Source organism: Geotrypetes seraphini, chromosome 2 (assembly GCF_902459505.1).
Source record: "Geotrypetes seraphini chromosome 2, aGeoSer1.1, whole genome shotgun sequence".
NCBI lineage: Eukaryota > Metazoa > Chordata > Amphibia > Gymnophiona > Dermophiidae > Geotrypetes > Geotrypetes seraphini.
The window spans coordinates 199,307,926-199,320,532 of record NC_047085.1 but is presented as its reverse complement, the minus strand read 5'-3'; the positions used below and the strand labels follow the sequence as shown (position 1 = coordinate 199,320,532).

At 42.3% G+C, this 12,607-nt stretch overlaps 1 protein-coding gene across 1 annotated transcript in view; it reads right to left on the bottom strand.

The window, feature by feature from the left end:
- Positions 1 to 12,607, bottom strand: part of NEDD9 (neural precursor cell expressed, developmentally down-regulated 9) — a 136,526-nt gene that overhangs the window by 88,729 nt on the left and 35,190 nt on the right. The window contains exon 2 of the mRNA XM_033934671.1: positions 1,718 to 2,164. Within this exon, the coding sequence (XP_033790562.1) occupies positions 1,718 to 2,164 (447 nt within the window). The remainder of the gene's footprint in view (positions 1 to 1,717; positions 2,165 to 12,607) is intronic.

Here is a 12,607-nt window from a genome sequence, read left to right as displayed (position 1 = left end):
ATTCACCGCTCCACAGGGCGGTGAATGGCCTTGTCCCTGTACTTGTGGTGACTTTTTTTGGGGGGGTCTCCATTTCAGCGGGTTACCCGTGGCTAGCCGCGGGTAACAACCACCGTATCATTCTCTAATTATCATACGAGGAAATAAGTCAGCAATCCTACAGCTCAACTCTACCTGCTGCCTCATATGATGAATTTGGACTTTATATTAGAGAATGACATGGTGACAAATTTTTCTCCATCCCCACAGGAACTCAATTTCCCCGTCCCTGCGAGTTTTGTTCCTTTCCCATTCCTGTAAGCTCAGCCTTAACCGCACAAGCCTCGAGCACTTATGATTTTAAAGTGTTTGAGGCTTGTGCAGAGGACAGAGCTTGCAAGAATGGGGCAGAACAGGAAAATAATTCATGGGGATGGGAAAAAATTTGTCCCTGTATCATTCTCTACTTTATATACCAATGATTTTATCCAGTGATTTTTGTGTATAAATAGCCTCAAAGTAACAACTGGAATAAAGGTAACTGTGATGACCTGATGGCACATGATTTGCCAATAGGCATGTACAAAGGCAGAGCTTGGGCAGAGCATAGGGGGTGTTGGCAAGTACACAAATGATAAAATACACTCAACGCGGACATTTGCACTCGCTCGTGGGCGCCTATGCCATCTATTTAAGTGTTTCCATGTTTGCATTTGTAGAGCACATACACTTTAAAACAATCGCTTGATATTCAGCCCAAAGTAGTAAACAGCATCTGTGCTGCTCATAGCTGTGAGCTGAACTGACACTGGATATTCAATGTCAGGTCATATGTTGCTCCCCGAATTAAATATCCAGTAGAAAATGACATGGGGACAAATTTTTCCTGTCCCTGCTGGATTTCTCTATTCCTGTCCTGTGCCCACAAACTCTGTCTCTGTCCCTGCCCCATTCCTGCAAGCTGTCTTCATCTGCACAAGCCTCGAACACTTTAAAATCATAAGTGTTTGAGGCTTGTGAGCTTGCAGGAAAGGGACAGAGAGAGAACCTGTGAGGAAGGGACAGGGATATTGAGATCACGCAGGGACAAATTTGTCACTGTGTCATTCTCTAAATCTAGGTCATAGTGGTAACATGGAAGTTAACTGGGCACCAGCCAAAATTCAGAACGGCGCCTGGTTAACTTTACCACACAAGGAGAAAATATTTCTTTACTCAATCTGTAATTAAACTTTGGAATTAACTGCTGGAGAATGTGGTGAAAGCAGTTAGCTTAGCAGGGTTTAAAGGTTTGGCTAACTTCCTAAAAGAGCCATTAGCCATTATGAAGATGGACTTGGGGAAATCCACTGCTTATTCCTAGCATAAGCAGAATAAAATATGTTTTACTCTTTGAGATCTTGCCATGTACTTGAGACCTGGGTTGGCCACTGATGGAAACAGGTTACTGGGTTTGGTGGACATTCAGTTTGTCCCAGTATGGCAATTCTTATATTCTTAAGTTATGACAGCCTTTTTGCGGTCCTAACTTTATGCTGGTTATTGGACTTAAAATCATTTCTAATTGGCTAAGTTCACACTCTGCCTAGGATCCGTCCCTAACCGATTACATGCTGCCGAATATCATGTAGCAAGATTTAGAGGGAACCAGAGTACAAATATTACAGAAACAAAAAAGGAGCACAAAGGGCATTCAAATCCTGGTAGCTGATGTTGAAGAAATTAGTTAAAAATATACCTTATTACTCATTGAAGAGCTGTCTGTGCCCCAGAGGCTCCTAGGCAAAGATGGTGGTACCTGGTAAACATCCTGTCCTGGTAGATCATGGCCTGTCGGCACCTGGTAGACTCCCTGGTTCAAATGCAAAGGTGGGACCTGATAGGCTGGGTCTCGATAGGAGGGCTGTGAACTTGGCAGTTGGTATACCTGCTGATGATGGAAAGCAGGTGGCGCTGGTGTGACATTCGATATGTCCTGATTTGGTGAACTATCCACTGTCGGACCAATGAGAAGCTTCAAACGGTTGCCCGGAGCAATGCCCTGTCGCCCATGTAAAGAACAGAGCCACCATCCTTCCAATCCTTCGGTGTTTTGTTCTATGATAGTCAGAATGTCACCCTTTCGGAAAGCCAGTTCCTCTGCACATTCCGGAACATTGTCATACAAGGCTCTTGCCATAAGATTCTAGAGAAAAAGCAATTGAAGGGATGGATTAGAACAAAATAATATTCTATTGTTTATGTACAATACATGCATGCACACTGGCATAAAAGGATGATCTGTACAAACACTACAAAAAATATATGTATATATTTTTATCATGCTGTGCTTTAGGATATTATTTGAGTTTTCAAAATGTGCCCATTACTACTACTACTTATAACATATAGCGCTGAAAGGCATACGCAGAGCTGTACATTTTGACATTTATAGACGGTCCCTGCTTGGAAGAGCTTACAATCTAACTTGGACAGACAGACATGACTTAATAGGGTTGGGGATGCAGAACCCAAGGTGAGAGGAGTTAGGTGTCGAAAGCACTCTCAAAGAGGTGGGCTTTTAAACAGGCCCTGAACACTGCCAGAGTTGGAGCCCCCCCCCCCCCCCGTAGGGATTCAGGCAGCTTATTCCAATCATATGGTGTAGCAAGGCAGAAGGGACGGAGGCCAGAGCTGGCAGTTAAAAAGAAGGGCACAGATAGGAGGGACTTACCAGCTGACAGAGCTCATGGGGGGGGGGGGAACATAGGGGGAGATAAGTGAAGAGAGATAGTGAGGGGCAGCTGAGTGAGTGCATTTGTAGGTCAGTAAGAGGAGCTTGAATTGTATTCGGAAAAGGGTGGGAAGCCAATGAAGTGACTTTAGGAGAGGAGTAACATGAGTAAAGCGGCTCTCATGGAATATGAGTCATGCAGCCAAATTCTGGACGGATTGGAGGGGAGCGAGATGGTTAAGCGGAAGGCCTGAGAGTAGCGAGTTGCAGTAGTCCAGTGATCTCAAAGTCCCTCCTTGAGGGCCGCAATCCAGTCGGGTTTTCAGGATTTCCCCAATGAATATGCATTGAAAGCAGTGCATGCACATAGATCCCATGCATATTCATTAGGGAAATCCTGAAAACCTGACTGGATTGCGGCCCTCAAGGAGGGACTTTGAGACCCCTGCTGTAGTCCAAGTGCGAGGTGATGAGGGTGTGGATAAGTGTTTTGGTAGTGTGCTCAGAGAGGAAAGGTTGGATTTTGGTAATACCATTTCTCATTTTAGGACTTGCTGGCTGGATAAGTGATTCTAAGAATAAGATGCTTTTTGATGTTTTACATTTTTCTGCTGAGGCTTCCAAAGCGAAAAACATCCAACGTGACAGGGAAAAATTGGAACAGCACACCTCCTGTCAACACAATCATTATTCCTTAAGAAAGCCAAATGCTGAACTGAGAGGATTTTTTTTTTGTCCTACTTTTATAGGGCTGATGCTTGGAGATCCTCAGAGCAGGGTGTAAACATACATTGCCACCTTGGTATGCAAATCTATCCCAAGCATATTCATTGCAGATATCCTGAAATCCTGACTGGCTGGGGCTTCCCCAGAATAGTGAATGATTCAACTACGTATACAGTACATTCATCGTTAAAAAAACCCACATACTGAACTGTCTGCAACATTCTTTGACCACTCAAGAATCAACATTATATGCAATCTCAACAGTATAATGCACTTGCTGCTATAGTGAAATCCAGGATTTGAAGGTAAAGACAGTTTATTTTTAGGAAATGGAGTATGCTCATGTTTTTTCACGGCAGCCTGCTGCACTGCCATATCTTCCATATTAAGACCATTATGTCATCTTATCCCAGGTCAATAAAACAGATCGATCCATTCCTGATTTTATTCCGTGGTAGACATGGAGTTCTAGTTCCAATTGGGTCATTGAGCTCCTTAAGAATCAGAGTTACCAATCCAGCAGGATGGATCGGGGGTAAGGTAGCAGCCCAAATTCAGACATGTGAAAAAAAATAAAGACAAAGAGAACTTTTCACGAAACAAAACCAAGTACCCACCTTCACCCACCCCCACCCTCATACGATGCCATATTCAAGCTACGGAATGAATTTCAAAACACTCAGCCATGTCCTGTGCCCATAATCCTGAGGAAGTAAGAGGCTTCACAAATTTTACAAGACATTATGGACACAGGCTGACCTTAAATGAATTTTGCAACCAGGGTAAACATGTCCTTCCTGTCCCAATACTGGCCCTGGCAAGGGAGCACAGGAAAACAGGGCATAGGAAAACAGCAATAACTTTCTTAATACATCTTATTTTAATTTGAAACACTAGAGCAGCGCCAAGTATTTAAAAATCTGCTTCCAATTTTCCTCCTTTAGAAGATTAGTTGCCTTTACTCTATCTTTTTCTCCATTTGTGCCTGCATGGCATACTTATCATAGCAGGGGCTGTCACACTAAAACCATTATTTTACAACTACAGTATGTCTATGTGTACATAGTGGCATTCACACCTGTTTATCACATGCACGCATAAATATAGGTGAAAGTCGCACAGCTTACAAATTTACAAGTGGAAGCTGCTGGGTCCATACCATTCACTTTGTCCAGGGTCAGCTCTATCTATGGATCAGGTGAGGCCCTGGTCCAGGAAACCAGTGATAAAGGGAGCCACAATCCCAGTCCACATTGCAATAATCTAGCTGAGTTGTGATAAGTAATTGATGCAACAGCAGCTGAGATCTGTTGGGGGGTGGAGCCAAGCAGGTTTGAGGGTGTGGCTAGGCAGTGTATTGCAGAGCTGGGGGCGTGGCTTAAAATCTCCCTTACACAGATCAGGCCCTCTTGACAGCTCTGGATGGCACCTACATGTGATAGTGTGTAGTTTGTAGGTGGGCGTTCAAATGGACAGAGCACACATTTTTGTGTGTAGATTATAGAATACCACACTATAACCTATGTGCATTCTTTTGTGTTTTAGGTGCGAGCATTTACATATTCATTGGATCAGTGATCGTTTCTGTGGGTTTCAATCAGGCGTGTGTTTGGTGATTGTTTTAGCTGTTATATTGCTGATACGAGTGCGAGTTAGGTCTTTCTTATTTTAATTATACAATTCCTTTATTTAGGTCCCCGCTGTGGTAAAAGCTCCGACACTCATAGAATTCTGACACTCATAGAATTCCTATGAGCGTCAGAGCTTTTACCTCAACGGTCGGCAATAAAAAAATCCTAACTTGGCTTGATAAAATGGGGGCTTTAATTTTTATCTGTTATATTGTACACCACTCTGATCTGTTGTAGTTTAAGCTGTATGGTAAATCTATATTAAACATAAACATACACCATCTCTTATAAGTGTTTGTGCCTGACATGTTATGCTAGAAAGCATGCGCATACTTTTCCTTACAGCAGGCCTGCACAACTTCAGCCCTCGCCAGGCTAGGTTTTCAGGATTTCCCAAATGAATAAGCATGAGATCTATTTGCATGCGCTGCTTTCAATGCATATTCATTGGGGAAATCCCTGGATTCGGCCCTCGAGGACCGGAGTTGTGCAGGCCTGCCTTGCAGAATAGGTGACTAGAAGGTAGGGCCCAGATTTTATAAACGGCAACTGAAATTATTCAGTTTTATAATTAACATGTTTTATTTTGATTAATTTTACCCTTTTTTATTGTTGCAAAACACTTACCCCTGTTTTACGAAGCGGTGCAGCAATGGCCCCGAAGCCCTTTAAATCTCTATGGGCTTCGGGGCCGTTACCGCAGCGCAGCCGATAGTGCAACTTCGTAAAACAGGCACTTAGTATTTGATAGGCGTTTAATCAAATTTTTAAATAAACTTGGAAACCTGATCTAGGCGCCTAACTTAATCTTCTTAACTGGCTCAATCGGTGCCGTTAATTGAAAGCACCATTATAAAACCCAATTAAAAAAAAAAAACATTAAAAAAAATAAACTAGCTGGTAGGCACTTACCACTTTGAGGTAGGGGTCTACTCTGAGGCCCCTACCAGCAAGTAGGCGTGGTTAGGAACGGATTTTGGGTGTGGTTAGACTCAGGCGCACCAGCAGGCACCTTACTCAGGCACTCATTTATGCCAAGAAAATCCTAGCCCAAATGGGCGTGCGCCTAAGCTTTCAATGCCTACCGGCACCTAAGATTGCTCTGGTGCCACTAGGTGCCTAGCAGATGATCGACAACCAAACTCAACGTTTATTAGAATCAGCTCCTAGGTGCCTAAATGGAGGCGCCCCTCAATAGCATTGTTCTTAAACTGTATTTGGTGACATTCTTGGAACCGTCACAGAGACCTTCAATGTTTCTTCCTGGCTGTAGAGAGGTTTCCAAGCAGACTGACCACTCCAACACGGCCTGTTTTGCAGTTAAGGCGGTGAACAGACATTAGCACTGGGAGCACTTGGAAAAACAAGTGATGTAACTGCTGCGTTCCACCTAAAATCTTAGCATGAGACACAGTGAGGAAAGGATACCAATGTTCAGGAAGAGAAGCGGAGGCTTACTATTTTTTCCCCCCTTAAGTACCTAATGAATGCATCCCGTTAACAAAATTCGAACTGTAAAAGTTTCATTGCTGAAATTGGTTGCAGAGATGCTAATTTCAAAAGCAAGAAAGAGGAGCTGTAGAGAATTTGCAAACAGCCATTTCTAGAAATAAAATATCAGGTCAGAGGCCTTCTCCTTTCCCCTGGCACAACAGATACCAAAGATGTAACAGAAGGGGGAACCCCACCACCTCCACATTTTCTCAAGAGCAGTTTTTAAAAAAATTGTGTAGTCAAATGACTAAGCTGCCTGCTTCAGCTTCCAAGGAAGTTTCATTTCTTACCCTCCAGCTGTTGTTAATGTGTAAAACATTTTTATGCACATCTTTAATTATGGGTGGTTCACAGTGCTGTAGAGCGCATCAGGTTTACAGGACATGGCTGTTTGCTTAGCTGATTATACAGTATGTTTAAGCTGAAAGAATACCAGAGCTCCATCAGATTTAACCTCCGTTTGCCTAATGGTTCCATCTACATGATAATCCAGGGAAGAGCCATCCCAACCCCCCACACCTCGAATCTGCAGTGAAATCCACACTAAAGAAAAATTACTATTTCCTGACTCCCAGATGTGGCAACAAGCTCAGTACAGTGGTGCCTCACACAACGAACTTAATTGGTTCCAGGAGCAAGTTTGTTATGCGAAAAGTTCGTTATGTGAAACGCGTTTTCCCGTAACAATACATGTTAAAAAATATAATTCGTTCTGTAGCATAAAATATGCTAAGATGACATAAAAAAAGATAAATTTTTTGTTATTATTTTTATTTAGATACATCTAAAAACATAATTGTTTTTTAAAACAACACACATTTTTTAAATTTAAAGACAGACTAAGTAGAGTCTAATTTTACAGTGAGAGAGGGCAGTCTCAGCGGCAAAAACTGGGACTTAACTGTTCATTTTTTTTTTTTTTCTAGCATCGGGGAAGCGGCGAGAGTAGCTCCGCCCCCCCAACGCATCAGCAGTAGGCGCCGGGCCCCTGCGAGCCGACGGTCCGCCACTGCACAGGGAGCCAGGCGGAGAGAGGGCAGTTAAGCGCAGTGCCTGCGCGGAAGGATGAAGCTCGGGCGACTTCGTTGTGTGAAACGAAGTTCGTTGTAGGAAGCAAGACATGAAGTTCGTTGTGCGCAGCGTTCGCTGTGCGAGGCGTTCGTTATGCGAGGCACCACTGTATTTCTGGATCAGCACCTTTCTGTAGCATAGTGATTCTCAATCAATATCCTATGGAAAAGTCCATACTATGAAAAAATATAAGGCATTAAATAAATATCTAAAATGTAAAAATAATATAAGGTTCCTTTTACGAAGACGCGTTAGCGGTTTAACGCTCGTAATAGCGCGTGCTAAACCGCCGGACGCACTAGCCGCTACCGCCTCCTCTTGAGCAGGTGGTAATTTTTAGGCTAGCGTGGGGGTTAGTGCATGATTAAACGTTGCGGCGAAGGTCCTAGCACGCCTTCGTAAAAGGAGCCCTATGTGAAAAGAGTGTCCTAAATATCTCCATAACTACTGTTTACACCAGATGTGTTCAAATGTGTAGAAAATGTATAATTATATATCCCTTAAAATACAATTGGAACACAAATACTACTACTATGAATTATTTCTATAGTGCTACCAGACGCACACAGCGCTGCACAGAACCACAAAGAAGATAACAGTCCCTGCTCACAAGAGCTTACAATCTAAACAAATGAATAAAGAACACCCCGATGCCAGTGGAATTTATTTTTTATTTATTTTTATTTTAGATTATTTTCATGAATAGATTCACCCAAAGTGGTTTACAATTCATTGAGTTCTTAAATCTAAAATTTTCAAAGTTTATTATTTAACTGATATACCGCCCATCAGAACTGTCTTGAGCGGTTTATAATTACAGTTAATTTAAATAGAGAATGAAAGGGGTCGATTTTAAATAGGGAGGGGTCGATTTTAGAGGGAAATTAGGGAGATCTCCAATATTTTATAGAAAAGATTACGGGGAAATGGGGAAGGAGAGAAGGGATTTCCAACTCAGGCTGTCTGCATTGGTGAGGGGTAAAAAAACAAACAAACAAACATTGGAGACTGTTTGCGGGCTCTTCAAAGGGTCCGTACTGTGCCACGACTGCGAGGCACCCTTAGTGCAAAACTGTAACTCACCCTCTCTCCTTTCCTCAATGGAGTCAATAGAGGGGACATGTGCAAACCAACCCTCCGCAAAATAGCTCATCATGTCCTGTTTTCTTTTCAAATCCAGACCATACCTTGCTTGCCCTGTCCCAGATCCTCCACTTCCCTTGCCCCACAGGTCATCTGTATCCACAGACAGCATTCAAGGAAAAAAAAAAATGCATGGTCTTTGCCTTTAAAAATATGTAAACATCTGTGGGTTCAAAAGGATGGAACTCTTCTTGTATAAAGAAAGGCTAAAGAGATTAGAGCTCTTCATTTTGGGGGAAAAAGATGGCTGAGGAAGGATATGATTGAGGTCTGCAAATTCCTGAGTGATGTAGAACGAGTAAAAGTGAATCAATTTTTCACCCTTTCAAAAATTACAAAGACCAGGGAACCAGTGAAATTACATGGACATACTTTTAAAACAAATAGGAGAAAACATTTTTTTTCACTCAAAGTATAGTTACACTCTGAAACTCATTGCTAAAGGATGTGGTAACAGCAGTTAGCATAGCTAGATTTAAAAAAAGGGTTGGAAAAAGCTCCTGGAGGAAAAGTCCATAGTCTGCTATTGAGACAGACATGGGGGAAGCCACTGTGTGCCCTGGGATCAGTAGCATGAAATGTTGCTATCATTTGGATTTCTTCCAGGTACTTGTGACCTGGATTGGACTGGTCACTGTGGAAACAGGATACAGGGCTAGATGGGCCATTGAACTGAACCAGTATGGATATTCTTATGTTCTTACCCATCACCTTTCTTTCGAGGAAGACTGTTTTGAAAATTTATTCTTTAATCTCCTCTTCATTCTTTTTTGGTCGCTATTCAGATGAGGCAGTTAAGTGGGGGGGGGGGGGTTTCCCCCAAACCACTGGCGTTATCAGACATCTAATTATGAGTGGCTCTGAGCCCAAAGTTGTTGGGCGCAAGAACTCCGCTCCCTGCCTGGCATCTCTCCCCTCCCCCATATATCTTTTAAATACAGCAGTTCTTCGTCAACAGCGAGCAACAACTCATACATACCTCATGCTGGCTGCAGAACCTTCCCTCTGATGCAACTTCCTGTTTCTACATATGTGGGACCATAACAGAGGACAGGCTCTGGAGCTAGTGCAGCAGGCGTGTACGAGTCACTGCTTGCTTCTGACAAAGAACTGAAGTATTTAAAAGGTTCTTGGGGGGGGGGGGTGTAATTGAGGGATGCCAGGTCAACCTGCAGAAGGAGAGATAGAGAAAAAGATGCCAGGCAATTTCAGCTGGTAGGGCTTGGGGATCCTGTCAGCCACATCACAGGTGTGATGCTATTGCTGCTGTGTAGGCCTTAATAAGTAAGACCCCAAAGTGCTGTATCTAATCTAATCTTCCATTTGTGGGTCGCTCATACCTATTCAGGCTCTAGGCGACTTACGAGGGGAGATGGGGGCAAGAGGAGGGGAATGGGGGCCTTGATAGAGAGGGAGGAGAAAGAAGGGAAAGGGGAAGAGAGAAAAAGAAAAAAGGTTGTCAGGGAGGAGTTATCAACTGCGTCCAGAATAAAGTGTGGCTGGGTTCATTTCTGAGAGAGACATGTTAGTTCAGCAGTCAAAAAGGAAGGTTTTCAGCTTCTTCCAGAATGCTGTGTGGTTGGTTTCTTTTCTGATCATTTCTGGTAGGTCATTCCAAGCTTTTACACCTATGAAGGTGAACATGGAGTGGAACATGTGCCTGTAGTGGAGATTTTTTGTAGAAGGTAGAACTTAGTTGCATTCCGTTTATGATTCTAAAGTTAGACAGGCATAGTAGCACTAGGTGGCACAGGATCTGTTCCCTGGTTCTTAGCACATTCTGCTTTAAAAGATCACACTGAACTTATAATTTTAGTCATTTCTTAAGAGATGGATAGGATTTCCCTCTTCACCCCTCAAAAAAAATTTTCTAAGGGGTTTAGCACTCACATAAGGTGCCATTATTCCCAAAGCTGACCCTTCTTTCTTGTTTCAGCATATCTACTATGTATCTAGAGCAAAAAGCCTGGAGCTGTCTTTAAGAGGCTACCCTCCCTGCTGTCCACCTCTGCAATGCATGGACAAGTGTTGTCTTGTTCAACTGCCTCCGTGGAAGGGGGGTGCTTGCTTTTTTCACTTCCTCACTCATCTAACCCCTAGAATACTGTCCCTGAGAGCTATTAAAATACCAGAAAGACGGTAAAGAAATCTCTTACAAAGAGCTGAAAGGCCTGCTTCTTTTCTGTTATGTAAGACAAAACATAAAGCACCAAAAAGGATGGAGAAACAAATTCTCCTGTGAATGTCCTTCTGCCGGTTCCCCCTCACTGTCTGGCCTATCGGGATGTTAAGGCTTTCCTGCAGTTTGGCCTCAACTGCAAATCCTCTTAAATCCTTGCTGTTAATATTCAGGGATACAGGGGTAGCGTGAAGGGGGTGGAACCTCTCGATAGACTGTCAGCTATTTCACACCAGACTTTGACTGCATTTTCAGATTAGCATTTCCAAAGGCCACTTTAGGAAAAAGCCAAATGTAAATCACACACAAGCACATCCAAGAACACCATCCTGGGTTCCCTTGCTTTTGTCTTACTTTTTGTGTATAAAGAAATTACAAAAATATCAGATACACATCCAACAACATATATACTATTATGCTGTCATACTCAATTCTTACAACTGGTTGGTCTAATGCAGTGGTTCCCAACCCTGTCCTGGAGGACAACCAGCCAGTCAGATTTTCAGGACAGCCCTAATGAATATGCATGGGGCAGATTTGCATGCCTGTCACCTCCATTATATGCAAATCTCTCTCTTGCATATTCATCAGGGTTATCCCGAAAACTTGACTGGCTAGTGGTCCTCCAGAACAGGGTTGGGAACCACTGGTGTAATGGATATAAGAATAGCCTTACTGGGTCAGACCAATGGTCTATCAAGCCCAGTAGCCCATTCTCATGGTGGCCAAGCCAGGTCACTAGTACTTGGCCCAAACCTATGGAGTAGCAACATTCCATGCTACCGATCCAGTGGGCTAACCCAATTTCACACTTGAGGTGGTAGGCCCAGATGTCCATGTGGTTAATAGGGATAGACCAGTCAAATCACATACAAAAATCTGTGAAAATCATTGGGTTTTAACTTAGTCCACTTTTCCTTAGGCAAATATTAATGTCTTGATGCAAAATAAATACAAAAAAATGAGCAAAATTGAGGGTTAGCCAACTTGTCCATAAGACCATCTAATGAATTTTCTAATTTGTTTAGTATAGCTGGGGAGGGGGCAGAGTTTCTAGAAAAAAAATAATTCATCTACAATAGAGTTAAAATGTAAAGATAATACCAATAATGTGCATTTTTAACCTATCCTTAGTTTTCAAAAGACCTAAGATGTGATTATAGATTTTTAAGTTGCTAGTCACCAAAAATCCTTGATATACAGTTTTCTTCAATTCATTTGAAAAATATGTGAATATTGTTTGGGGTAGGGGAGTCATCTTTTTGTTTGTCTTTCTGTCGCTCTTTGGTTATGACTTGATATCTTGAGCTATTTTATATGGCGACTCATGTATATTGGATTATATGTTCATTGTCTTTATGATTCTTATTTTCTTTTGTTACGTCTTTATTGGAAACTTCAATAAAAATTTTGAACTGAAAACAGAAATTTCCCCTCTTAGCTTGAATACTTGGGCTATACAGGTGCTATTTTATAAGTAAATGGTGGCGTCTACTTTTCTTTATAAATACTAGCATATGGTAAGTTATCTTAACACACCTACATTTGCTTTCATAAACATCCATGCTTGATTCGGCCTGATTCTATTTATGGTGCCTAAACATTAGGCACCGAGTAGTGTGGCAATTAAGCATGATTCTATAAGTTAGGCGTACTTTATAGAATCGCACC